General features: G+C 38.3%; 1 protein-coding gene across 1 annotated transcript; it reads right to left on the bottom strand.

The window, feature by feature from the left end:
- Positions 1-11149: 11149 nt before the first annotated feature.
- LOC147335628 (basement membrane-specific heparan sulfate proteoglycan core protein-like) lies at positions 11150-25879 on the bottom strand. Its single transcript, XM_086286096.1, has 8 exons — positions 25843-25879; positions 22225-22488; positions 20882-21163; positions 19771-20034; positions 17946-18212; positions 16812-17093; positions 12343-12609; positions 11150-11430 (listed from the first exon to the last, which is right to left on the bottom strand). The coding sequence occupies exons 1-8, from the start codon at positions 25877-25879 to the stop codon at positions 11150-11152; spliced, it is 1944 nt and encodes a 647-aa protein (XP_086142222.1).
- Positions 25880-27963: the final 2084 nt, after the last annotated feature.

Raw genomic sequence — 27963 nt, 5'->3', positions numbered from 1 at the left:
TCTGCAAATTTTTACAAACGTAATTATGAAAAAATAGAATGAAATGAGACCAACAAATTAGAATATTTTGATGCTTTTCTGTCTAAAATTGTCAGAATTTTTTTTGTTTTGCCACATAGAATTACTTCACATACAGCAAAGCTGAGACAAATGTTCATGTGACGTCTAAATGATTCAGATCCAAGAAGTAAATGTATAATAACATACTCTGTACAGTGATGTTGACTGCACTGCTGAACTCTCCCGATCCAGACTCACACCAGTACACTCCAGTATCTGACTTTGATGTGTGGATGTCACATGTGGATCCAGTCATTCTCCTACAGTCAGAGAGTCGGCCGTCCTCAGAGAACTTCCTCACTCTCCACTCAGTGAAGTTTCCCTCACAGGTCAGTGAGACAGAGTCAGAGGTGAAGTGTTGCACTCTGTCAGGACTCACTGTGAGAGACGCTGCTGAATGAACATCTGGAAACAACATGCAGTGAAGAGACAAAGCTCACAGATGTTAGGATTCAAAATATCACAGTGAAAATATTTGTTTGTTTGAAGCTTTTGTTTTGAAAATCAAATTTAATAGTTCAATATGATAAAGTGTTTGTTTGGTGAGACAACACTGAGTCTGACAACAAGCCCTGAATCACACAGACAGTCAAATCAATGGAAAACAAAGGAGCCGAATACTGACATGTTTAAGATGATCTAACCCACATGCTTTATCTGCTGGCAGCTCATGTAGAGCTTGGTACACGTCATGTGACATCATGAGCTTTGAGTCATCACTCTCAGCATCATCCACCTGATACAGATCACTCTGAACACACTTCAGTCATTTGCTGTAATGTTTCTGCCATAATTCTGTGATATTGTCTGTTTCACAGATTCCTTCTACAGTGAGATATTTTGCAGCAGCAGGACCAAAACTAAAAACCTTTGAAGTATATTTTAAATGAACAATAACAGCAGCTGTTATTTGTGACGTCTTCTTCTAGCGTCCATCTGTAGTCAGTGTTTCTCTTGTATTTGTCAGAGCTGTTAACCTGCCTGCTGACATCTTTGTTTCTTTATTAACTATATTTGACTTTTTTATCTGAGCACCTACCTGAGCACCAAACAAAGAGTCTTAACTGTGTAAATCCTGTCTGTGCACTAAGTAAAAATAATCAGTACAAACAGAAACATGAGTTTAAATATCAAAACATTTAAAATCTCATAGATGTCTTTTGTTTTTCATGTTATCTCATTAAATAAAAACTGAAAAATAAGAAAAGGAAAGTAAGAAATTCAGTTTGGTTTGATCACAGAGAGAAAGGAAAATATTCAGTTCAGTTCTTCTTTTGGGGAGTTTTAATGTACACAGGCATAAATGGTTGTCATGGAGATGAGATTTTAACGGTCTAAATGTTGTTGAATAAAAATGATGTCCTAACATGAGCTTATTGAAAGGACAGAGAGAAACAAACTGACCTGCAGACCAGACAAACTTTGGTTGACTGTGATCAGTGTGATACTCTGGGTCTCCTCTTCCAGCTCTGCACACATATCCTGCTGTGTGTGTCTGTCCATGAATGATGTAGGAGTCCTGTGCAGTCCCACTGCCATCAGGTAGCAGCTCATAACTGGAGGATTTATAGTTGAATGTTTTCAGATCAGGAACAGCTTTATACCAGTAGAAGCTCCATCCTGCAGACGGATGTTCAACCTCACAGTTCAGAGTTACTGAGGCTCCAGGACTCAGCCATGATGGAGACACAGTGAGGACAGGACGGGGTTTATCTGTTCAACAAAGATTTTCTCTCAGTGAACGTGTAGTACAGTCTCTGAACAGTGAGCTCAGTTCATACAAAGAATAATAATCTCAGTCTATATGAACAGAAACACATTTTACAAAGTGTTCAAACAGCTTAAAGAAAATATGACAGCAAGCAGGAGAAACCTGAGTGAGGGGAAGAGATTCAACAGCAGAGCAAGTTATAAACAGATGCATTTTTACTTCCAGTCTTTCACAGTGATGGTGTCCAACTTCAGTCCTGGTGGATAAAATCTGTTTGATGGAGTTTGAATGAGGATTTGGTGAGTCACAGTTGGTTTTCTTTGGTGTCAGTTAGCATGCTATGTTCTTGTGTTCTTTACTAAATCTGCTGTGGAAGCCTCTGATAGCTAAGATGAGACCTAGTAAGGTTGTTTTATATTCTTTTGCTGTGGAAGCTGACATTTCCTGTCAATGTGCACAGATGTCTTTAGGCCACATTAATAAGCACGCTGCCATTACAGGGAGCAGTTTGGATGTGATTTCCAGCTGAACTGTTAGGAATGCTGGAATAAGACCTCAGTGTTTATGTTGCACAACAGGCCAGGTTAATTAGCCGAGTGCAGATCTTGGCGTTGAAACCTGATACTGCTGAACCTTAATGATCCACCTCTAGGAGATCTGAACTTCCACTGAAATCTTCTGTTCCTAATAATAATGTATACTTTATTGATCCCCATGGGGAAACTCCTCTCTGCATTTAACCCATTCACTCAGTGAAGCAGTTAGCAGCCACTGGGCGCCCGGGGAGCAGTGTGTAGGGATGGTACCTTGCTCAGGGGTAGCTCAGGGTAGCCGTTCAGTGGATTAGAACCCCCGACCTTAAGACCTTAACAAAACCCCTGGATTCCTGCTGGATCAACTCATATTCCAGAGAAACTGACTCACACTTCTAAACTGTGACACGACTCCACCATAAACTCTGTTACTGCGACACACAGAGGATTTAATCCAAGAACTGATTCCACACCAGACTGTGACTGTGAAAGGTTTCTCTGTAAATCTGTGGACAGCTGATTTTGTGCTTTCAGTGTTGTAATTCCATTCGTTGTGTTGGTGTTGTACTGGTAACTCACTGTGTTACTGATTATTCCTAAACAGCCACTCTGCAGGTCTAGTGAGTAAACTGAGTCGGCTCATATTGATCAGAGTTTGAAGAGCAGCTGAAAGAAAGCTGGTTAACCCTGAAGGAGCTAACACAGGTTAACTTGTAGTTAACACATATAAGAGTCAAACTAACTTGAACTGGACAGAGAGAGAGACATTTATTTATATTATTGTTTTACTTTTATTTATTTTACTCTGGTTTTTGGATGCATAAATTAATGTAAACTGGAAACTGTTTGTATATTTCCATGCCTTCTGTTTCCCAAAAACAAGTTCAAAGTTCACCCTGATCTGTTATTTTAGGGCAGCTAGGTATAAACTGCTGGTGTGAACAAAGACTCTGGTCCTAGTTATCTGTAAATGTCTATGAAACCCATGGTTATTTTTATTGTAAATGGTATTTTTTTTAAGTTTTACTTTTTGTTAAGTTTAAGTTTTCCTATGTACCTTGAATGCACCGCAGCGCTACGCTGTGCATTATATGTGCTCCATATTGTCTGGAGCAAGGTACATCTCTCTGTATATTGCACTGTGTTTAATGGGTAAAAGAGCTCCATGAAACTTTGTTTTGAGCAGTGATTTTGTTTTGTAGATGCACAAAGCTGTTGTGGAACTTTCAATCCTGTTGAGCTACAGAGTTAATGTATTGTGTGAAGAATATCCTGGTGAGTCTCGAATTATGCAAATTGAATTGTGATACACAGTCCGGTTTCAAAGTTATAAAATCGGTCAGGATATGATGTTTTGTTGGAAATGTGATTGCAGAAGCTGTTAAGGATTTCTTAGCTGTGTTAGCCCTGTGAGAAGTATGCTAGCATACCCACATGTGCTCCCTGGGCTAATGCGCTTGTATGAGACACTTTTCATGGTTCACTTGATTTGCACTAAAATGTATAACATTGTTATTGGCCAGTAAGAACTGTATAGATGTATGATATGTAAAGACACTTCGAGGAATTTGATTTTACTTTTTAAAATTTGTACAAATGGGATACAGGGAAGATTAGTCGGTAGAAATATGTGCTTTATTACAAGAGAAGTGATTGCTCCGCAGATTTGTGTGCAGGCTGTTTTTTAAAGAAAAAAAAACAGCCTGCAGCAGATCTTTTTGGTAGAAATCTGCTACAAGGACCGAGCGGTGCCATCTAAGGACTAGGGATGGGTACCGGTATCGGTTCTGACATAAACAGTAGTAATCAGACCGAAAAGCAGCGCACATTTCGGTGCTTTATTTTGGTGCTTTTTATTCGTGAGATGTCATACACTTTGGACTCTAGCCAATCATTTTTCCTTTCCAAAGATAGAAGGCGGGCCCAGGTACGTATGTTCTTTTAGAGCAGAGCTACAGATTAAAAATGCCCAAGGCAAAGCAGTCAAAAGTCTGGCTGTACTTCACAGCAAAATATGCAAACTCAGCAGCCTGCAACAAGTGCTTTAAGCTGATACTGTGATACTGTGCAAAGGAGGTAACACCTCGAATCTGATGAAACACCTGGCAAAGCATAGCGTTTTTTTAAAAGCCAAGAAATGCACCGTATTTGATAGCTTGCTGCAAGACCTCACACCGAGCAGCACATCTACTGCGGGTGTGGTGCCTGTTATCTGACCCGGAGCTAGCAACATCCCCCAAGAACCCGAAGAGGAGAGTCCTGGCCCCTAGCCCTGCCAGTGTAGCAGAAATGATGATGGCAGCAGCAGCCGTTCTTCTCTGGGTGAGTAGCTTAGCCGTATAGTGACGCATGACAGCCACGAGAAGCCGACGGGTAAAGAGTAGGGGTGCAACGATACACAAAATTCACGGTTCAGTTCGGTTCGATACTTTGGTGTCACGGTTCGATATTTTTTCGATACAAAAACAAATGTTCATGCCTTTTTAATTTGTCATTTATTAAAATTATAAATATATATTTTAACTCAAAAGTACAGTTTTTAAATTTAACCCTAACCCTTGTGCGTGTTTTTTATTTTGACAGCGAATGCGCACCTGCGGACCACTTATGCGCAGCCCTGGTTATTTAGCTCGTCATATTGCAGCCACAGAAATTCTTTTGTCCATGAAACCATAAAGCTGCACTTTCTTTTTGCCTTATAGTCTGATTTGTAATAACTTTTCCGTTTTGCGGTAAGCTTTTCTTTGGCTGTCACTTCTTCACCCTGACCTGTCTTATTTGGCTCAGCAGAACTAAAATATATATCCTGCTGCTTTTACACACACACTCACATAAGCTCAGCGATTCTCTGCGCGATCAACCTCTTACATGTTTAAGCTTGCTGCGGGAGATTTCACTTGTCATGTTTGCGTAGTAAGCTAACGATTAATAAGACGATGTCAGAGGAATTGGTGCACAAATTATCATCACTCACCAATCAGTGCTGTCGCTCTCTATACACAGTTCGCACGATTGCAAAGTGAAAGCAAAAAAACAAGCGCAAATTCAAACGCGATTTCAATATGTCACATATTGACAGTGGCTCACCGATGCCAATGACATAATTACCCAGCTACATTTCCGAAAGAATGCAAAAGCATTGACATATATTTTTCCTTCCTACAATAGCCTGACGGGCAGGGCAGAGATAGATTTTGGTAGCCCGACTGGAAAAATCGCTAGCCCCAGGACGTCGGGCTAGCGATATTGCGAGCCCTGTATCTGATTGAGGAATCACTCATCTTTGGAAAAGAGAGTTTATTACAGAGAAATGTCTCTTTCCAAAATAAAAGCTATACTATACGCTTCTTCTGGGCTATATTCTCAGCAGCATATTAAACATATAAGGAGAATCGTGTGCTAACAGCTGTCTAAATGACTCGGCTAAAGTTAGTAGCATGCTTGTTGTTTTTGTCTTTGCACTAGGATGATGTCAGCGTAAATGTGCAGTCATATTCGTTGTGTTCCCACTAGTGCTTTCAGGTTAATCTCGTTGAAATGACCTTAACGCCACAACACGGCAAATCTCCGTTAACGAGCTACCGCCGATCGCCCCGTGCATGGGGCTAGATGGCTAACACGTTAACGAGCTAACTGCGCTAACACACTAGCTCCCACCCATGTAATTGAGCATTGCGTGGCACATCCAACATACTGTTTTACTTTAGTCCATGACGCGCTTACCTTCAGGGTCATACGTCACATGAAAACCAAAATAATTCCAAACGCCAGATGTGAATGAGGGTGGGGGAGGTTCAATTTGCCATGTTGTAAGGAGAGCTTAACTTCTGTCTCGCTAGCTTGCCCTGCGCTCTTCCTTCTGACTATGCTGTCTGTGTTGAGCGCTCAGTGGATCTGCGCTCGACAGTGCAGCCTAGGCGGAGTAGTCGAACACAGATTCACTGAGCGCTCAACACAGACAGCATCGTCAGAAGGAAAGTTGATAAAATAAATTACAAATGTTGTATTGTTCGATACATATGCGTACCGAACCGAAAGCACTGTATCGAACGGTTCAATATCAATACGAATATCGTTGCACCCCTAGTAAAGAGATAGTTTTTTTATCGGATTACGTCGTGGAAGAGAAATTGTTCAAGCCATGTTTCCGATGCAACAAAGAGGCGACAGATGGCCTGGATTGCAGCCATTCGAAGACCAAATATAACGTCCAGGAACACTTCAGCTCACATGTTAGTCTGCTCCAAGCATTTCCACAAAGGTAGGTCTTCTGTTGTAATTTATCATAACATAATTGTTGATGTAGTTTACAAATAAGTCTTTTATTGATTTGAATTGAATTCGTTGCACTATGCTGCTTTGTTCACTGTGGCTTTGCGGGCCAATGTTTGTTGTGTTTTGTAGGAAAACCAACCTACAAAATGCTGGAATGCGATCCAGACTGGGCACCCTCTATCAACCTGGTCATACCAAGTTTAAACACCACAGCGAGATTTGATCGGTTAAGAGAGAGAGCGATATCAAAACAGCCACGAAACGTCCCGCATATATGTGCCCAAGGGTTGTATTGAAGCAATCAAGTGATGAATAACTGTTTTCCAGTATGTTGTGTTTTTTTTTTTTTTGCATTGTTGATTTGTTTGTCAGCGAAGCAGCTAATAAAGCATGATGGAATACAATTTTGCATCTTTCTTGTAAGATTCTATAATAGAATGAAACAATAATGCCAGTTATAAATAAAGACAATAAATTGAATGAATTACGAAACACTCATTTTTTTTCTATCAGATCCGAAAATGTTGTGTAATACTACAACCTGAAACGACAAATAGATTGCGTTTGCCTGTACAGGAGATAGAGGAAAATAATTTAACAACAGCTGTGAAATGGAATAGTCCAAATCACCAAAGTAAACTGGACCTGGGCTTGTTGCAGGGATCTGAAGTTAATAAACATCCTGTGAGTGTATGCACTAAAACTTAGGACCATATAATAATAAAATGTGCGTGATGAAAGTTGGGCAGCACGCTAACGTCCTTACTCCACTCTGTATGCTCGTATGGGTCTGACCCTTTTACTCCTTTGATTTTTTTTCCTTGTCCTTTTTTTTTTTGCCTTTTCGTCAAGTCTGTCTTTGTACGGACCTGCCGTGTTGTCCGTCGTTTTGTACATAACTGTTTTTGGGGCAAATAAAATGCAAGTAGGGATTAAAACCGCAGAATTAATGATTACCGGTGCTGGAAATACTAGTGCTTGATGCAGTGTTTTGATTTTGTTGCCACGGGTACCCACAAAGCAATGCGTGAAAGTCACGTGGTCTGTCAATCTCTATAAAATGAGGCCATATTGTTGTCTGCAGTTCAGAGTTCATTAAGTGAAAAAGATGCAGTGTGTGTTTCTGATGAGAGCAGACTCTTTAACAAAAACCTCTAAGATTAATTTAAAAGAGGTAACATGTTAAAAACAACTGAAGTAACTGCATCATATGTTGGTGAAACAAGTAAAAAATAAAAATAAGACAAATGCAGAAGAGAAAATATTGGATGTTACTGTTGTTCTTAGTGGATGTGTTGGAGCAGCTGAAACAGGTTCAGCATTTGTTCTGCACTTCATGTATTAGAGCTGCACAGCAGAGACGTTACTCTGATATGTTTTGTTCTCTTCACTGTGAATAAAAAGCTGCTTTTTACAGTTTTTTGTTATCAGAATAAAAGAAAAATATTTTACTTAACAGCACAAAAGAAACCGCTACAAAGCTGCAAAACAAGTGATTTCACTTATTTTGATGGCAGATGATGTGGATGAAACTTACTTAATACAGTCAGTCTGATGATGTCACTCCACTCTGTTAACAAATAGTCCCTTCTGCCCCGGCAGCTGTATCCTTCACCATCAGATTCAGTAACTGTGATTGTGTATTCACTGGATGTTTCAGGTATGTTTTTCTGGCCTCGTCTCCATTCATACGTCCACTGAGCTCCTTCACCTCCCTGAATGTCACAGCTGACAGTGACTGTCTCACCGCTGTATATCTGAGTCCAGGGTGGCTGCAGGGTCACAGTGGGCTTACTGGGAACTGTTCACATAAGAATGATCCAGTTAGAAGAAGAGAAACATAAAAACATGGCTTTTTATAACATAAGAGGAGAGTGACTGCAAAACAGCTGATTCACAGACAAACAGTTTAAACTTTAAAACAAAGTCACATCATAACAATTTCAAACTGTAAAACAACATTCCACTAATGCATCTGTTCTACACTGGAGGTTCTTCTAGCTGTCGTATCATTAAAGATATTATGACACTCATGAACACCTTTATTTTTCATTAATTAAAATAACTGAATGCCATTAACAACAATTACAGGAAAGAATCTAAGTGGAACCTGTAATGTAGCAGAACAGTCTCTAATAAAATGAGGTTATATTGTAGCCAAACCTGAAATGTCGAGGAATTAATGTAAAAATGCTAAAAACAAAGGAAGTAACTGATCTGCAGTGATAAACTCCACATGTGCAGCCATGAGGTCAAGATGGGACAGACTGGGATTATTACATTTGGACTGAATTCTTCTATCAAACTAACAAAATATTTTCCAGATGTTTCACTGAGTGATTATTAAATATCTTTATAATGACACTAAAAGATATTTTAAACTGCTTTTTATCCGAAACAACAAAATAAACCTACAGTGCTGTTGAAAGATAAAGTGTTTGGTTGAGTTGATGAAACATTGTTCAGTATAAATTAAAATGTGTGAAATATGTCCAACTTACTTATTACTGTCAATGGCGTGCTATTACTCCACTCTGTCCAGGAAGAGCTTCTTGTGGACCGGCAGCTGTATCCTCCACCATCAGACTCAGTAACTCTGCTGATTCTGAATTCACTGGATGTATGTTGTAAGTTTACTTGGCCTCGTCTCCATTCATACGTCCACTGAGCTCCTTCACCTCCCTGAATCTCACATCTGACAGTGACTGTATCACCGCTGTATATCTGAGTCCAGAACGGCTGCAGGGTCACAGTGGGCTTAGGAGGAGCTGTTCAAATAAAAAATATAACATCATCAGACTTATAGAAATATGAAATGATCATTAAAGCTGTCTTGGTTTTATTGCTCTTGTTCGTGGTAATCAAATTTTTTTTCATCGCAGTGTCAATTTGACTGAAAATCAACATTAAAAACTTTAATAAAAACAAACATATTAAACCTGGTAATTTGCTGATATTTAGAATCTACCAGCAAAGTGACTGAAAACAACCAGGTGTGCACAAAACTAAACTGTGAGACTGAACATCAACACATAAACACACAATATCATGTAAACAACTTCAGTTTCTCAGATTTTACATTGCATAAACAATTTTTATAGTCAAATATTGACCGAAACTAGACTGGAAAAAAATTACATTCTTATTTTGCCCCAAATTCATTATGTTTAATTTGGCAAATTAAAGATAAATAAAGTAAAAGAAACTGCTGCTATGAGTAAACATACCAGCAGTTAGAGAAAGGCTAACATAGCAGAGCAGTCTCTCCTAAAATGAGGCCAAATTGTAGTCAAATCGAAACTTGCTAAATGCTAAAACAAAAGATCTGCATCATGACACTGAGCTGCAGTGATGAAAACTCCACATGTGCAATAACTGAGGTGAAGAAACTGGGATCATTACGTTTGTATTTCATTTTTCATCAAACCTACTGAATATGTCCCACTTACATAATACAGTTAATTTGGTGACATCACTCCACTTTGTCCAGGAGGAACTTCTTTTACCCCGGCAGCTGTATCCTCCACTGTCAGACTCAGTAGCTCTGCTGATTGTGTATTCTCTGGATGTTGGAGGTGTGTTTAACTTGTCTGTTCTCCATTCATACGTCCACTGAGCTCCTTCACCTCCCTGAATCTCACATCTGACAGTGACTGTCTCACCGCTGTATATCACACTGCTGTATATCTGAGTCCCGGATGGCTGCAGGGTCACAGTGGGCTTAGGAGGAGCTGTTCAAAAAAATATATATATCATTAGCAGACTGATATTTGGCTTGAAAATCAAAAGTTTTTTTTTTAAATAAATAAATTAAACCAGGTAATTTAATGATCTTTATATTTAACAATTTACGTATTTCTACATCTTCATATTTACATATGTAGACATTTATGAACATATAATCCATGAGTCGTCAGTTAGCTCTTGTTTGCTAGCAATGCTGTTAAACTTCCAGCAATGGATTCAAAGCTGGAGGCTGCTCTGCTCTCATAAAGTGATTATTAGTTCATAAATGGTGAAAAACAAAGTCTTCATGTAGCAACACAGTCAAAACTACACAAAACCTTTGAAAAACATTTATCTGAGTTCAGTTTTACAGAAAATAATCTTCATTCAGAATAAAATTAAATTCTTATTTTGCCCTAAATTCAAGATGTTTAATTTGGAAAATGTAAAGATAAATAAAGTAAAAAAAAAAAAAAAATACTGCTATGAGTAAACATACCAGCAGTTAGAGAAAGGCTAATGTAGCAGAGCAGTCTCTCCTAAAATGAGGCCAAATTGTAGTCAAATGGAAACTTTGAGGAATTAGAAAAAAGAAAAATGCTAAAACAAAAGATCTGCATCATGACACTGAGCTGCAGTGATGAAAACTCCACATGTGCAACAACTGAGGTGAAGAAACTGGGATCATTACAGTTTATATTTCATTTTCATCAGATTTACTGAATACATTTTTCTTTTGAGTGATTACTGTTTATAACTCCATTAAAACTTTGTTTACTTTTGTTGATATTTTGTTGTACTTTTGTATGAAATGTGTAAAATAAATTAACATTAAAATGTCCTGTCATGTGATCAACTTACATAATACAGTCAGTCTGATGATATCACTCCACTCTGTTAACAAATAGTCCCTTCTGCCCCGGCAGCTGTATCCTCCTCTGTCAGACTCAGTAACTGTGGTTCTGTATTCACTGGATGTTTCAGGTATGTTTGACTGGCCTTGTCTCCATTCATACGTCCACTGAGCTCCTTCACCTCCCTGAATCTCACATCTGACAGTGACTGTCTCACCGCTGTATATCTGAGTCCAGGATGACTGCAGGGTCACAGTGGGCTTACTGGGAGCTGTTCACATAAGAATGATCCAGTTATGAGAAGAGAAACATGAAAACTCTGCTGTTTATAACATAAGAGGAGAGTGACTGCTAAACAAATGATTCACAGACAAACAGTTTAAACTTTAAAACAAAGTCACATCATAACAATTTCAAACTGTAACGCAACATTTTTTACAAAGTGTGCAGTATTTACTTTGCACAGTTATCATCTTTTATTCAGATTCCAAAAGTTACAGATTATTTTTCATAAATTGACAGCAGATTAAGAAGACTGGAAGAAATTATCGTGTGAGAAACGTTTTCTAAAAGTTGTGATGAGGTCATCATGTGAAACTGGTGCAGTTGCTGATTTGGGACATTGGAGTGTGTCACACTTGTAGTTATTGTATAACAAACAGGTTCTTGTGGCTTTTACAGATTTTCCATGAACTGAACTGTACCAGTTTCACATGATGACCTCATCACAACCTTTATTTTTCATTTATTTAAAAAAATTAATTGATTCCATGAACAACAATTACAGGAATGAATCTAAGTGGAACCTGTAATGTAGCAGAACAGTCTCTAATAAAATGAGGTTATATTGTAGTCAAACCTGAAACGTCGAGGAATGAATGTAAAAATGCTAAAAACAAAGGAAGTAACTGATCTGCAGTGATAAACTCCACATGTGCAGCCATGAGGTCAAGATGGGACAGACTGGGATTATTACATTTGGACTGAATTCTTCTATCAAACTAACAAAATATTTTTCAGAGCGATTATTAAATATTTAATAATGACGATAAAAAATATTTTAAACTGCTTTTGATACTAACCAACAACATAAACCTACAGTGCTGTTGAAAGATAAAGTGTTTGGTTGAGTTGATGAAACACTGCAGTATAAATTAAAATGTGTGAAATATGTCCAACTTACTTATTACTCTCAATGGCGTGCTATTACTCCACTCTGTCCAGGAAGAGCTTCTTCTGCCCCGGCAGCTGTATCCTCCACCATCAGACTCAGTAACTCTGTTGATTCTGTATTCATTGGATGTTTCATGTATTTTTACCCGGACTCGTCTCCATTCATACGTCCACTGAGCTCCTTCACCTCCCTGAATCTCACATCTGACAGTGACTGTGGTACCTCTGTATATCTGAGTCAAGGATGGCTGCAGGGTCACAGTGGGCTTAGGAGGAGCTGTTCATAAAAAATAACATCATCAGACTTATAGAAATATAAAATGATAATTGAAGCTTTCCTGGTTTTAGTGGTAATCACATTTTTTTCATCCCAGTGACAATTTGACTGAAAATCAACAAAAAAAACTTTAATAAAAACAAACAGATTAAACCTGGTAATTTGCTGATATTTAGAATCTACCAGCAGAGTGACTGGAAACAACCAGGTGTGCACAAAACTAAACTGAGACTGAACATCAACACATCAACACAATATCATGTAAACAACTTCAGTTTCTCAGATTTTACATTGCATAAATACTTTTAAAAGTCAAATATCCCACTATTTACTTATTTCTACATCTTCACATTTGCATATTTGTACATTTATCAACATATAATCCAGAGTTGTCAGTTGGCTGTTATCCTTCTGAATAACCTGAGATCTTAGTTTCTAAGGAGGCTCAGATCCTTTAATGTGTGGAGCAAGACGTAGGAGATTTTCTACCAGTCTGTGGTGACAAGTGTGTCTATTTTACTGTTGTCTGCTGGGGGGCCACACTTCAGAGGCACCAGAGCTCCTCCGACTGATTCAACCACGCTGCCATAAAGAATAGTGATGTGCGGATCGATCCTGAAATATCGATTCCTCCGATACCAGTCATTTATGTTCTAGAATCGATTCTCACATTAAAATATCGATATTTTAGTAATTTAGAGTAAATTTGTAGTTTATCATTAACAGGAACACAGTGTAAAGAAACTAACATTCGGATTGTCTACAAAGGAACTACTTCCTCTTCCGCCTTTCATAGTCATGTGTGAAATACGGCTGTATAAATGTCTCGCAGCCCCTTGGCGTGCGCACTCACAACAATGGCTGAGCGTAATCGGAGTCATGTGCGGACGTATTTTACCTCCACAAACAGCTGAGACGTGGTTTGCGATACATGTGGCAAAAAAGTGCTCCAAGAGTGAGGTGTTGTGGCCATACTAGGGAGACATTCAAGAGGGCTGTTGGGGGGGGGGGGGGGGTAAATACATTTTTCAGGGTTTATTTATCGGATAAAATACGTTAAATGTCACCGTTATTATTGGCCGGCCCGGAAACAGCGGGGGTGTCCAAATTCAGAGGCTGCTTCCACCTGAGGACCCGCCCTTCGCGGTCTAAAGAAAGCCGGGTAGTACGTCACAGGCTCCCTCGGTGCAGTGAAACTCTGCTGTCTGCTCCTTGCTATCTAAAATATAACCGGGCACTGACGTAAACTCTTCTGTTTAATCAGTTTTCTGTTTGACGTTTATTCAGCTGTGTGAAAACCCCGAAGGAAACCTCCGGAGGGATTAATAAAGTTAAATTTAATTGAATCTAATCTAATAACTTTAATCTCAGCCAAACGGAACAAATAAAACACTGAAAAGGCCAAACAATAACATTTTTAAGTTATCAAAGTGACTTATATATCATGTTTAACCCGAGTAGTGAAAGATAGGGTTTGAAAACGATGTGTCGATCGGCTCAGATATTTGAAGTTCACACAGCTACATTCTCACCTGAAAACATGTTAAAAGTTTTTTTGCGACCCAGAAAGAGAAATAAGAGTAATATTAAAACTAAGTCGCTGCCGCCATTGTTGGAAACTGGAATTGGCTGGAATTCTGCAATATGATTTTTCAATTTTGTTGTCGGGGTGGAAAATCGTGAGAAATTCGTGAGAATGGTGGCTCCGGGAGATTTTCGGGAGGGGCACTGAAATTCGGTATTCTCCCGGAAAAATCGGGAGGGTTGGCATGTATGGTTGTGGCAACATCACTAACCTTGTCAAACACCTCAGAGTAAATCATGTCACAGAAAATGAAGCGCGTATGTTGAGGCAAACTGAAGAGGAGGAGAGGGACAGGTGCTGCTAGGGCGAGACAGACGTCTCTCATGGAGTCCTTTAGTGCTGCAGGCAGCAACGTGTTCAAATAGCACAACTTCAGGTTTTTTATTTCTATATGATGAACTCTGCATTATTAAGTGATAAGAACAAGTAATCTGATGTCCTGTAATCATTATGATGCTATAATTTGAGATACAATAAATAAAATAAGTTTCTGTACAAAGTATCGGTATCGGATCAGTATCGTCGATACCACATGAATATTACTTGGTATCAGATCGGAAAGAAAATCAGTGGTATCGCACATCACTAATAATGAACACTTCAATACATCATTCCTGCCGTTTTCTATAAAGCTGTATAATAACCCTTCATAAAATATTAGTTATTAATGCAATTTGCAATTCTGTCTTACACAATATGAGCCTTACTTTTACTGTTTTTAACAAACTTTATTTTATTCATTTTTTTCACTGTAAATATAAAAATTTCTGCGCTGTCTCATAGTGTAAGGCCCCACACCAGGCCCCACTGGCACTTTTATTTTATTGGTTAACTTTGTTGTTTATAGTAGACTTTACTACTTTCACTTTTTATCATTCTGCTCTAACACAACAATTTCCTTTGTGGGATCAATAAAGTATCTATCAATATTGACCCGTTGAATATGTGTCCTATGTTGTAAACTCTTAGAGCCGGAACTTTGACGTGAACGACGCGAGCCGGGAGCCCTGTTTTTTTCTTTCTTTTTCACACCCTCTCTCTGGCACTTTTTTTCCGCTTCGCTCCGCAGGCGAGTCTCGTGCTTTGCGCTGGGAAGAGGAGGGAAGGGCGGTAGTTACACTCTCAGTAGCACAGGAACAGAGCGGGAGGGAAAGACAGAGAAAGAGCCAGGGACAACAACGTCACATTAGAAAGGTATAGTAATCATCCACAACTATTTTCGGTTGCAGATGACAAAGGATTCAGAAAGTTTATTCATGCAGGCCTATGTGACAGAGGATATGCATGTTCTTTTTGTTTTCATATTTTAATTTATATTTAATTGTGTTGTGGTTTGCAGTGTTTTGCGTTGTTTCATTTTAAATTTGTTTAAAAGGAAAAAAGCTGAAAATTTAAATAGTTAAAAGTTGAACTGTGAATAGTTGGTTTTTGTATTATGATTTATTTATTACATTTTATGTGGAGTGAATAAGTAAAAGTATATTTACGGTGGCCCCTACAGACAAAGCACGTACGAACTTCAAAACACGTACGAACTTCAAAACACGTACAAACTCAGAAGCACATAAAAACTCAAAACACGTACAAAAGACAACAGAAGGTCTCCAGGATGCTGGGCGCAGTGTTGAGCTTTTGTTACCTAGTGGCTACACAAGCCAGGAAGTACCAACGACCGGATTTGGTGTGTGGTAGTAACAGGTAAATTAATATTATTTATTATTTGAATATATATGAGTGCTTGTGTATAAATACACAAACAATACACATATGGTTTCAATTGTGTAATTTAAGTGATCTAGGTAGCTCTGTTTTGGAAGTTCAGTTCATTTTGGGCCGTTTCAATGTGGACGCAAAACTCTGTGAAAATGACTGAAAACGCCAGTGTGGACTCAGAGCATTTTCGGACGTAGCCTAAATGTTGTTTCTTGGAACTGCAGAGGGCTACAACAAAAGAAAAGTTCAACAGGTTATGAATTTGAATCACATATAAATTATCTGAAGTTGTTTTCTTACAAGAAATTCGACCTTTTGAATGTCTGAGTGCCGGCATGTGACAGCCGTACTGAATACCATTTTGAGTTGTTCCACTGACATTTCAGCTAAATGGATTAGCCACATCATTTTTACACTTTGATTTGTGAGGTATCTTTGAATTCAGCCTGCTGTAAGTTCATAATTTTCATCTCCATCAAACAAAGAGATGTCCTTTTGTTCCTAACATAAGCTTACTTAACTGTGATCTTAAGTTTTTCTGTAAACCTTTAGCAACACGTTTGTAAATAACTTGGTCTCAAATGATTAATAAAGCTCAGAAAGAGTTCATCATAAGCAGGTAAGGTTTTCATCATGTGAGATGTCGGATTCAGCAATTTTGTTTTTCGATGCCAAAAAGCATTTCTGGGGCAACACTGCTCAGGAGGAGCTGTTTAAGTGCACTGTGTGTATGTTCCCCCGTGTGTCTGTGTGGGTCTAAAGGCTTCCTCCTGCAGTCCAAAGACGTGCAGTTCAGTTTTACAGAAATTAATGTGTGAAAGATTGAAAGACAAAGTATTTTGTTGTGTTTTTGATGAGACTTTGTGCAATATAAATAAAAAAGGGTGAAATATGTCCAACTTACATGATACAGTTAATTTGGTGATATCACTCCACTCTGTCCAGGAGGAACCTCTTTTACCCCGGCAGCTGTATCCTCCACTGTCAGACTTAGTAGCACTGCTGATTCTGTATTCACTGGATGTTGGAGGTTTGTTCAGGTTGTTTCGTCTCCATTGATACGTCCACTGAGCTCCTTCACCTCCCTGAATCTCACATCTGACAGTGACTGTCTCACCGCTGTATATCACACTGCTGTATATCTGAGTCCAGGAGGATTGCAGGAACACAGCAGGCTTAGGAGGAGCTGTTCAAATAAAAAAATATATATCATTAGAACAATGATAAATTGACTTCAAAATCAATAATCAAAAAGTTATTTTTTAATAAATAAATTAAACCAGGTAATTTAATGATCTTTATATTCAACAATTTATTTATTTCTACATCTTCATATTTACATATTTAGACATTTATGAACATATAATCCATGAGCAGTCAGTTAGCTCTTGTTTGCTAACAATGCTGTTAAACCTCTAGTGATGGATTCAAAGCTGGAAAATGCTCTGCTCTCATGAAGTGATTATTGTTTCATAAATGGTGAAATACAAAGTCTTCATGTAGCAACAAAGTCAAAACTACACAAAACCTTTGTAAAAACATTTATCTGAGTTCAGTTTTACAGAAAATAATCTTCATTCAGAGTAAAATTAATTTCTTATTTTGCCCAAAACTCGTGATGTTTAATTTGGAAAGTGTAAAGATAAATAAAGTAAAAAACAAAACAAAACTGCTGCTATGAGTAAACATACGAGCAGTTAGAGAAAGGCTAATGTAGCAGAGCAGTCTCTCCTAAAATGAGGCCAAATTGTAGTCAAATGGAAAGTTTGAGGAATTAGAAAAAGAAAAATGCTAAAAGAAAAGATCTGCATCATGACACTGAGCTGCAGTGATCAAAACTCAGCATGTGCAACAACTGAGGTGAAGAAACTGGGATCATTACATCTGTTTTTCATTTTTCATCAAATTTACTGAATATATATTTTTGTGAATGATTACTGTTACATTAAAAATTAATTCACACTACTTTTGTTGTTATTTTGTATAAAATGTGTGAAATAAATTAACATTAAAATATCCTGTTATGTGATCAACTTACATGATACAGATAATGAGATGATGTCACTCCACTGTGTGTAGAAATTTCCCCTTCTTCCTATGCAGCTGTATCCTCCACTGTCATACTTAGTAGCACCGCTGATTGTGTATTCATTGGATTTTTCACGTATGTTTGACTGGTCTCGTCTCCATTGATATGTCCACTGAGCTCCTTCACCTCCCTGAATCTCACATCTGACAGTGACTGTCTCACCGCTGTATATCTGAGTCCAGGATGGCTGCAGGGTCACAGTGGGCTTAGGAGGAGCTGTTAAAAATATATCATGAGCAGGCTTACAGAAATACAAATTTAACGCTGTCCTGCCTTTTTTGCTCTTGTTAATGGGAATAATATTTTTGCATCCTGTTGGAAATATGACTTGCAATAAAAAGTTCTGACATGTTGATTATTACTTAAAGAGATAAAGAGATGCATTTCTGATGTCATATGAGTCTGAAATGTAGGTTTCTTCAAATTCTACTTTTTTTGTTATTGCCTTGACATTTTCCAGCAGAGAAGCAGCTGATGGCAGCATGTGTTCAGCATGTGTTCAGCATGTGTTCAGCCGAGGAGATTCAGTGACAACATTTAAAGCTTTGTCCGAGTTTAGCTGGAGGACATTAGCTCACATTCAGTTTGAGCCTCAAAGTCATCAGTCATTAAGAGAACTCAACATGCCAGGGTCACATGGTCTAAGTACAGCATATCTTTGTGTCATAAGCATATGCAAAATAAGAAGATGCACCATGTGTCTCCATTACATGTCCAATACTAAGGACATATAAGGAGAGCAGGATCAGACTGACTCTATTGTGCTGAACACAACAGTAGTTTTGCCAAAATCTGTTTGTAATTTTATAGTCCAAGTCCAAACTTTTCTGAACCAGTCAATTCATACAAACTTTTAAAAAGATAATCAGGAATGTAAACATGTCACAGGAAACTGTTTACAACAACAAGCACGTGGGCTCAACAAAAATCACAAGTTTACTAAAAACTTCATCAGCAGCAGATCAAGGTAACTCTCACTAATGTTCCATAAACAGCTGATCCACATATGGAGCTGTTCTACATTAGAGGTTCTTCTTGTGTCATTGAAGGTGAGACTCATGAACACCTGTGGTGGGTGTGGTTTGGAGCTCAGTTGCAGGACAGGGGTGGAGCAGCAGGTTGAGGGGACAGTATCAGGGGTGGGTGGCAGAAACAGCTGATCCCAGCCGCACTAATGACCTTTTCCCTTATTTTAGTAGCTGCACGTGTCTGGAGGAGGAGAGTCAGACTGAGACTGAGAGTCAGAGTGGAGCAGAATGGAGCAAATGGCTCCAGCGTGTGTGTGTGTGTGTGTGTGTGTGTGTGTGTGTGTGTGTGTGCGCGCGCGCGGAAATAGAAATAAAAAGTGAGAACAGAATCCAAAAGCTCTCTACTTGTGTGTGTTTGGGGGTGTGGTGCAAGGGACAAGTGGCAGAGTGCTACAACTACTATGTTTTCATCAATTTCAAAATGTCATCTTGAACATGAATCCAAAAGAAAGCTGTAATGAGAAAGGCTGAAATAGCAGACCAGCGTCTGATATAATTCAACTACATTTTGGTCAAACCTGAAAGCTCGAGGATTTAATGTAAAAATGCTAAGAAAAAAAAAGACCTGATGGAACTGCAGCAATAGAATCCACATGTGGAAATCGTTTTGCCTTCCAGATACATTTGGATATTAATCTAAAAAAAATAATATTATTGAAAGTATTGATATTAAAAATATTTTGTTGTGTCATTGGATGAAACATCATGCAATGTAAATTAAAAAGAGTGAAATATGTCCAGCTTACATGATACGGTCAGTGTGATGATGTCACTCCACTCTGTGAAGAACCTGTCTGTTCTGCCCCGGCAGCTGTATCCTCCACCATCAGACTCAGTAACTGTGATTCTGTATTCACTGGATGTTAAAGGTGTGTTTATCTTGTCTGGACTCCATTCATACGTCCACTGAGCTCCTTCACCTCCATGAATCTCACAGCTGACAGTGACTGTCTCACCGCTGTATATCTGAGTCCAGGATGGCTGCAGGGTCACAGTGGGCTTAGAAGGAGCTGGTCAAACAAAAATATATCATTAACAGATGGATAATTTCACTTGAAAATCAACAATAAATGTCACGGTCTGTGTGGAGGGAGGCATGAAAGGACCCACAATGCAGACTCAAACGTAGAGGCCAGGCTGAAACTCAAAATGGGAGCTTTATTGCTGAACACTGGAAAAATTAAACTAACGTTGGCAATTCAAAATAAACTTGGTAGGTATGGCAAACACAACACACAGACATATATGAGGGAGGACGCAACGCTGAACACATCAGGAAGACGGAGGACTTAAATACACACACGAGGTGATCAGGAGAAGTGGCAACACATGGACAAACAGCTGAAACATGAGCATAACGACGTCAAAGGGGAAGTGCAAAACTAAACACACTAAACACAGGAACATAGGACCTTTTTCAAAATAAAACAGGAAACATAATGAAACGCAGACATGACAACGTGAACTTGACAACAAAAGACATGCAGACACAAAACACATAAGGACAAGGGAGACTTAACGCAGGGGTTGAAAACACAAGGGGAAACTAATAAACAAATGAACTTAGAAAACCCACTGAACACTGGGTCAAAAGACCCAGGAGCGTGACAATTAAAAAAATGTATTAAACTAATTGAATCAGGTAATTTACTATATGTTTTTATCTCCAGATGTTTCACTGTGAGTGATTGCTGTGTATTATTATAATTACATTAAAAGCTGTTGTACATCAGATTTAATATTTAGATATTCAAATAAAAACCAAAAGCTTGAGGTTTGTTGAAAGACAAAGTATTTTGTTGTGTTCTTCGATGAAACATTGTGCAAGATAAATTTAAATGAGTGAATCCCACTTACATAATACAGTCAATGTGATGTTGTCAGTCCACTCTGTCCAGGACGAGTCTCTTTTGCCCCGGCAGCTGTATCTTCCCCCATCAGACTCAGTAGCACTGCTGATTGTGTATTCTCTGGATGTTGGAGGTGTGTTTAACTTGGCTGCTCTCCATTCATACGTCCAATGAGCTCCTTCACCTCCATGAATCTCACATCTGACAGTGACTGTCTCACCTCTGTATATCACACCGCTGTATATCTGAGTCCTGGATGGCTGCAGGGTCACAGTGGGCTCAGGAGGAGCTGTTTAAATAAAAAATATATGATTAGGAGATTGACTTGTGAGTTTGATTTGAAAATCAATAGCAGAATTATACAAATATCAAATCATCATTAAAGCTGTCCTGGGGGTTTTTTTTTGCTCTTGTTAATGGTAGTCGTAATTTTGCATTCTGGTGACAATTTCCCTTGAAAATCAACTTTCAGGAGGTTTGTTTAAAAAAACACACACAGGTAATTTGATGATATTTAGAATCTACCAGAGTGAATGAAAACAAACATACAAATAATCCTGAAATGAGGGAAACTGAGTTTTCTGTTCCACAAAGAGAGTTAACTCTTTGTGTAGACAGCTCTCTGTGTTTTGCTCTTAAAGTTGTGTTTATAAATCTGTGGAATTATCAAAACATTGGTTCCATATAGAAAAGTTGTTTCTGTGGCTGGTTGTGATTTCATTTCAGGGCTCAGCCCATTACAGAGGACAAAACAGTAATATAGTTGAGTTCTGTACGGTCTGCAGTTATTCAACTGATTTTTTCCAAAGCCAGTAAAGAGACTGTTTCAGTCATCTGTGTGTGAAGAAATAAAAACATGTAAACGAGTGTCTGTGTCTTTAAATGATCACGTGTCTTTATCTCATCATGAAATAAATTATTTTGTGATAAGATAAACAAATGGCTTCATTTGTTTTCTATTTTCTATTTTTTTGAATTCTATTTTGTTGTTATTGTCTTGAAACTTTCGAGCAGAGAAGAAGCTGATGGCAGCATGTGTTCAGCCGAGGAGAGAGTTTAGCTGCAGGACGTCAGCTCTCATTCAATTTTGAAATAGTGGTGAAAACTGTGTGTTTGCAGCCACAGACATGAAGAAACTGGGACAATTACATTTGCATTTATTTTTTTCATGTAAGAAACAATTTGTTTTCTCGTTTTTACCCTGAGTGATTACTTAATATTAACATAATAACATTAAAAGCTGTTGTGCATGACTTTAGATATCAAACTAAAAAAAAGAAACGCACAGTACTGTGGAAATTATTTTGCAATCTTTTTGGAATTAAAATGAGAGAAATGTGTCCAACTTACCTATTACTCTCAATGTGATGACATCACTCGACTCTGTCCAGGAGGAGTTTCTTCCACCTAAGCAGCTGTATCCTCCACTGTCAGACTCAGTAACTGTAATTTTGTGTTCATTAGATGTTGGAGGTGTGTTTAACTTGTCTGGACTCCATTCATACGTCCACTGAGCTGCTTCACCTCCATGAATCTCACATCTGACAGTGACTGTCTCACCGCTGTATATCTGAGGCCAGAATGGCTCCACAGTCACAGTGGGCTTAATGGGAACTGGTCACATAACAATGATCCAGTTAGGAAAAGAGAAACATAAAAATTCACGACATTAGAGTAGAGTCACAACAAAACAGCCAGCAGTTGTTAAAGTACAAACAACTTCAGTTTTTAAATTAGTGTCCAATCATTAAAACATAATGATTAGTGCATAAAATGTTCACTGGATAGATTTATGCACAGATTTATGCTAATACACAGTCAGTACATGAAGCTCGTTTTGATACAAGGCCTTGGGAAATAGAGACGCTGATGGTGTCACAGCACCCTCTGGTAGAAACAAAATAAAATAAAATAATAAAATAATATAACATAAGCAGAATTATAGAAATGTAAAATCATTATAAATATCTGTCCTGGTTTTATTGCTATTGTTAATGGGAATCATAATTTTGTATTCTAGTGACAATTTGACTTGAAAAACAAGTTTTGTTTTCATTGAGGACGCACTGAGCCTAATAATTATTAATTTGACATATTTAGTTTTCTAAGTACTGGTTTGAACAGTGATTCACTCCATAATTCGGAGAAGGCCATTTTAAACTTGGAAAAAATATCTAAACTCATCAGTTTCCTGAATGACGAATGATTCGCTTTTAATTTGTGTTTCTTCTCCTTCCTCTGCAGGTGTAGACGTCTCTATCAGATATAGAGATTGCACTTAGAGCTCAAAGAGATGATCTCATTGTCAGATGGGTTTTTTCTGAAATCAGATTCTGTCTGCACAGTCCATCAGAGGTCAGAGTTACACTGCCCCCTGCTGGTGTGGTGTCAGCTTTCAGAGTGGCCTTGATTTTAAGTTTTGTAAGTTAGAAAAATATGAGGTTGTTATTGTGATCCTTTTAGTGGAAGAAGAAGAAACCCACAACATCTGCCACACAGATGTTCCAGCTGCAGTTTTCTTTCCTACTGCAAATGTGAGCAGTGATGGCAATAACGGCATTATAAGTAACGACGTAACAGACAGACGGTTGAAGCTGTCTTCAGCTTACGGCATCTTATATCAGTTGCACGCAAGTAGCTGTCTACGTAAGCAGCTGCGCTCTCCCATAGACAGCAATCACTTTTTGCCACAACACCTGAAGCTCAGGTGGCAAAACAATTGCATGAGTGCTGCTGTTTGACTGCGGAAGAATAAAGTAGTCGTGGTAAGCCAATCACATGACCACTTCAAGATGCCAAAGCAAGAAGGTGATATAAACCAGTTTTTAAATTGTGTTGATAGGCCACGTAAAACCAGAGTCATGATAAACAATATATATGCTGTGTTTTTTTCCTGAATACTTTCGTCACATTTACTGTCTAAGGACAGCGCTAGCAAGCACTCTGTGCTTATGAGCAAAAAATAAACAAAACAAAAAAACAGCCCGTTCCTGTTGGTGGGAAAATGTACAATGTCGACCAATGACAAATTGATATGGCAATATGACATGTGATTGTTTAGGAAGAGGGGGAAGTTTTAGGAGTGACAGAGAGAGAAAGAGAAAGAAAGAGAAAGAGCAGAAAAAAGGGAGAGAGAGAGAGAGTTATAAGATGTGAGAGATTTGTGACGTTTAGTGTGTTTGGAGCATGTAGATAGTGTTGTCTTGTGTAGTTAGTGTGTAGTGTTGTGGATAGTTTTGTGTTGTGTGTGAGAACAATAAGGCGACTGCTGTCTCCAGGTAGAAAACAGGAGTGATACACCTGCTGCTGTCAGACCTGCAGGTATCAGGCCGTGATGTTCTCCTTTATAGTGGACAGAAGTTATTTTTTTGGAGTGGCACAAATAATTTGTGGCATCTTATTGAATGCAGAACAGCTGATTGTTTTGTAAATAGTTTGAAATGTCTGGGAGCAGGTGAGCCTGGTTTCTATTGACATAACCACCACCAGCAGAATAACGTCACTTAAATGAGTGAGTAATACGCCACCTGGTGGTTTGTTCTAAGCGTGAGAAAAAGCCTGAGCCTGTAAGCCTGAGCGCAGGGTTTATGAACCCTCCACTTATAGAAAACTCTCCAAATTCACTTGTGGATCTGTCACAGCAGAAGTGCAATCTTGTGAATCATAACTGTGATCTGTTAGCATTGACTAATAAACACGCATGAAAAGGAAATCAGTCAGTTTCAAGGAAACAAACTCTAGTAAATGTAAAGCATAGCAGCTGAGTGAAACATCTGCTCACATGGTTGCACTCTTGATATGATCATTTTAGTATTTTAAAATGCAGTGGAGTGTGAGCTGTATCATATACAATATTTTGTCCCTCAGGTTATTCCTGAAATATAGTTTGTTTCAAGTTTGTTATATGACGGGTCACATTTATTCATCTCGTAAGTAAATGATTCTGCAGTATTGCTCAGCAAATACACTTCTTCCTGGTCTGTTAATGTGAAAGTCCGCCATCTAGTGGTTAAATGGAGGAAGTGCCGAGTAATAATGGCTAGAGCTCCGTGTCTGTGATAGTTCTGCATCTGCTGCTCTTGAGATGGGATAAAGTGTAAGTTTGGGCAGATGATGGATTGTTTCTACATATTAGTGCTCTGTCCTTCTTGTGGGTCTGTGAAGTTTGTTACATTACTACTGTAAGCTAACTGTTAGTGCTTTGTTTTGCCTGTTAGCATAAAACATGTCAGCATGTGGTATTTGTATTTACGTCACTTGACAGGCTTTGTCCATTTATTGTTAATGTTATGATCTTGCATTGGTCATGTGACATTTGTGCATCTACACTGAGATTAAATGTACCTGCTCTGTTTTGTTGTTACAGTTTTACAGACTGAAAGTGGTACAAATGGTACATCAGTAAAAGCTCTGAAGAACGCCACAGTCTCCACATGGAGCGCTTACTGAAGCCATTTATGTTTAACTGCACAGGCTGAATAGAAGCATTGAGTCTGTGCAGAAGATAACATGTAAACACAGGGAGGATATTATTGAGCACATTATAGGAGATAACAGCTACATATATGAACAGGAAGAAAAAGATCATTTCTTACCTTCAGCATTTCCACAGATGACAGTACTGAGCACTAAAATAATGAATAAAACCTCATCAGACATTATACAACTGATAAGATCAAAAACAATATAAAGTAAGACTTTATTAAAGATGAACAGTAATAACCAGTAATCTGTTTGACAATAAAATAAAATAATCATAAAAATCCAAACTGTTGTAACACAGTGTGTAACTATAAGTGATGCAAAAAGCAGCAGTGTATCAAACATTTAAACACTATAAGAATCACAAGTCTGCTTTGTTCCAGCTCTCAGGTAAACAGGTTAAAGCAGTGACTCACTGTAATTCTCACAGATCAGAAACATTTTCTTTAATCGCTGCCATTCAAACAATGTCAGACGTGTACTTACAGAAAAAGCCCATCATGCAGAGCAAAGAGTGCCCCATCGTCACATCCAGCCTGCTGCACTCTGATCCTCAGATAATCAAACAGTTTTAGTTTGCAGAAAAAGGAGAAGTTGTGTTTAATATAGATACAACAAGAGTTTTTCTACAGGCTCTTATTCTGATTGGTCTCTCTGTGCTTCCTGCCGTTACACACAAAACTCAAACAGCTCCTGTAGCTTTGACCGCAGCAGTTGGTTGGCATGTTTATATTTCCTGTCCACTGCAAACATAGAAGCTTGTTTCTTGTGTTGTGTTGTTTCCTTTCTCTATAATATATAAAGCTGTTCTGTTGCTTCATGTCAGGATATTTCTTTTGCCCATTTGGGGGATTTTTTGGCTGCAATATCCACTAATATTTGTCTCCTGGCAGGTTTCTGCAGACTGGGAGTCACTGAGAGTGAATATACCAAAACAGCTTTTCTACTTTGGTGCCTGTATTTTCACTAAAGCCTTTTTAACCCTTGTGTGGTGTTCGTATTTTTGTTACTCAGCCAGTGTTCATGGGTCTGGTGGACCCGCTAGAGTTTTGGCTTTCCAAATTAACACTATCAAACAATTTTATGTTAAATTACTCAACAGATGTTTACTTCATCCCAATTACAAGACATATGAACAGCAAACATGGTTAATTTTTTCCCTTTACCTTTGATAGATCACATTTATGAATTAATGTGCTTCTCGTTTTTCTTTTATATAAAATGTTATAAATAAATCAGTTATAATCAAGTGGAGTGAGTGGAAAGACACAACACATTTACACGTGAAAAAATAATTAATTGTTTAATTTTTCTTTTGAAAAAAACTGAACACGGGTCTCACAGACCCGAACACCATACAAGGGTTAAATCATTTTTCTCCTTTTAATTGTTTAACTGCTGAATTAAAATTAAATTCTTACTTTAGGCTGCATTAAAATGTCTTTATTTTATTCGACTCTTAGCTGAAACATCATCATGCAGTCATATAGTGAAAAGGCTCCTTTGACCTCAGACCTGTCAAAGTTTCCACCTTGTGGTTAAATTCTGGTTTTAAGTTTGGTGGAGACCCAAACACAGGAAATGACTCAGTGTGTGGCTGAAGTGAGATTAAAGACTTTTATGTTTCACCAACTAAAGAACAATTAAATTCATAGATAAATTCAAAGTTATATTTATTATCTGTTGTCATTTCAAAGTAAAGCAGGAACTCATTTATTCTGCAGACTGTTCTTTGTCTTGCTTTGACATGTATGTGCAGACGCACACTGACCTCAGCCTCTGACTACATGTAAACATAATAAAATAAAACAAACTGATGTGAAATAATGATTGAAACACTGTGATAATGATGTTTGTGTTGAACACCACATGTTACCAACCAAGATCATGTGATTGTGTCCAGAGTCAGTTCAAAAAGCAGACCCACATCCAGAGCAGGACTCAGAGTACCAAACAAAGGTGACCTTTATTATGAAGCTGATAGTTTCAGGCCTCGATGGTAACAAATGAAGAAAACTGAGTTACAGATAACTGATCACATGAACACAGAGACTTACCTGTGGGTCATCACAAAGTCTTCCAGATCACAGAAGTTTCAACTTACACCCTCCAGTCAACATAAATAAATAACTGAGACTTAAACACTGTGTGATTCCACAAATGTTAATCTGTCCAAACGATTCAGTGATGTGTAGACTAATAGATCAGAAGATACTGTGGTGTATTACCTACAACATGACTGTAGACGGATGTTTTTTTTCTGTGTATCTAATGTTATAATAATTATTCCTGATAGACTTTTGCCCTTATTTTTACTCATGTTGCCATAGTAACTTTGAATCGTAAAAGTCTACTGAGGAAATGCACAAAGCAACAAACCACATGTTGCTTCATTGTGTTAAACAGTTCACTTATAACTCGAGCAAACTTCCACTTCCTCTTTACATTTACTGAAGTTGGATAACAAGAGTAAGTAACCACACCAGACACCACATCCACACCAGAGTTTTTGAAGTGTTTTAGAGCGGTGGTTTGATGTGGATGATTGTTTGTCCTTGTATATTATGTGCATGTGATCACAGCCCTGGGCCCTGTCCTCAGCTTGTG

This window comes from Aulonocara sp. 'chitande type north' Nkhata Bay, linkage group LG3 (assembly GCF_057382095.1).
Source record: "Aulonocara sp. 'chitande type north' Nkhata Bay isolate Kocher_YH1m ecotype deep benthic linkage group LG3, A_spYH_male_GT1.1, whole genome shotgun sequence".
In the NCBI taxonomy this organism is placed as follows: Eukaryota; Metazoa; Chordata; class Actinopteri; order Cichliformes; family Cichlidae; genus Aulonocara; species Aulonocara sp. 'chitande type north' Nkhata Bay.
Note: the sequence above shows the minus strand (reverse complement) of the source record. Positions and strands in the feature narration are given on the sequence as shown.

What these genes read in the sequence shown, in the direction of transcription:
- LOC147335628 (XM_086286096.1), bottom strand. Translation starts at nt 25,879, where the DNA reads ATGGGGCACTCTTTGCTCTGCATGATGGGCTTTTTCT. An exon ending in CATCACACTGACCGTATCAT is followed by an intron (nt 18,213 to 19,770) that starts GTAAGCTGGACA and finishes TATTTTTAACAG; the next exon opens with CTCCTCCTAAGCCCACTGTG. An exon ending in CATCTCATTATCTGTATCAT is followed by an intron (nt 17,094 to 17,945) that starts GTAAGTTGATCA and finishes TTATTTGAACAG; the next exon opens with CTCCTCCTAAGCCTGCTGTG.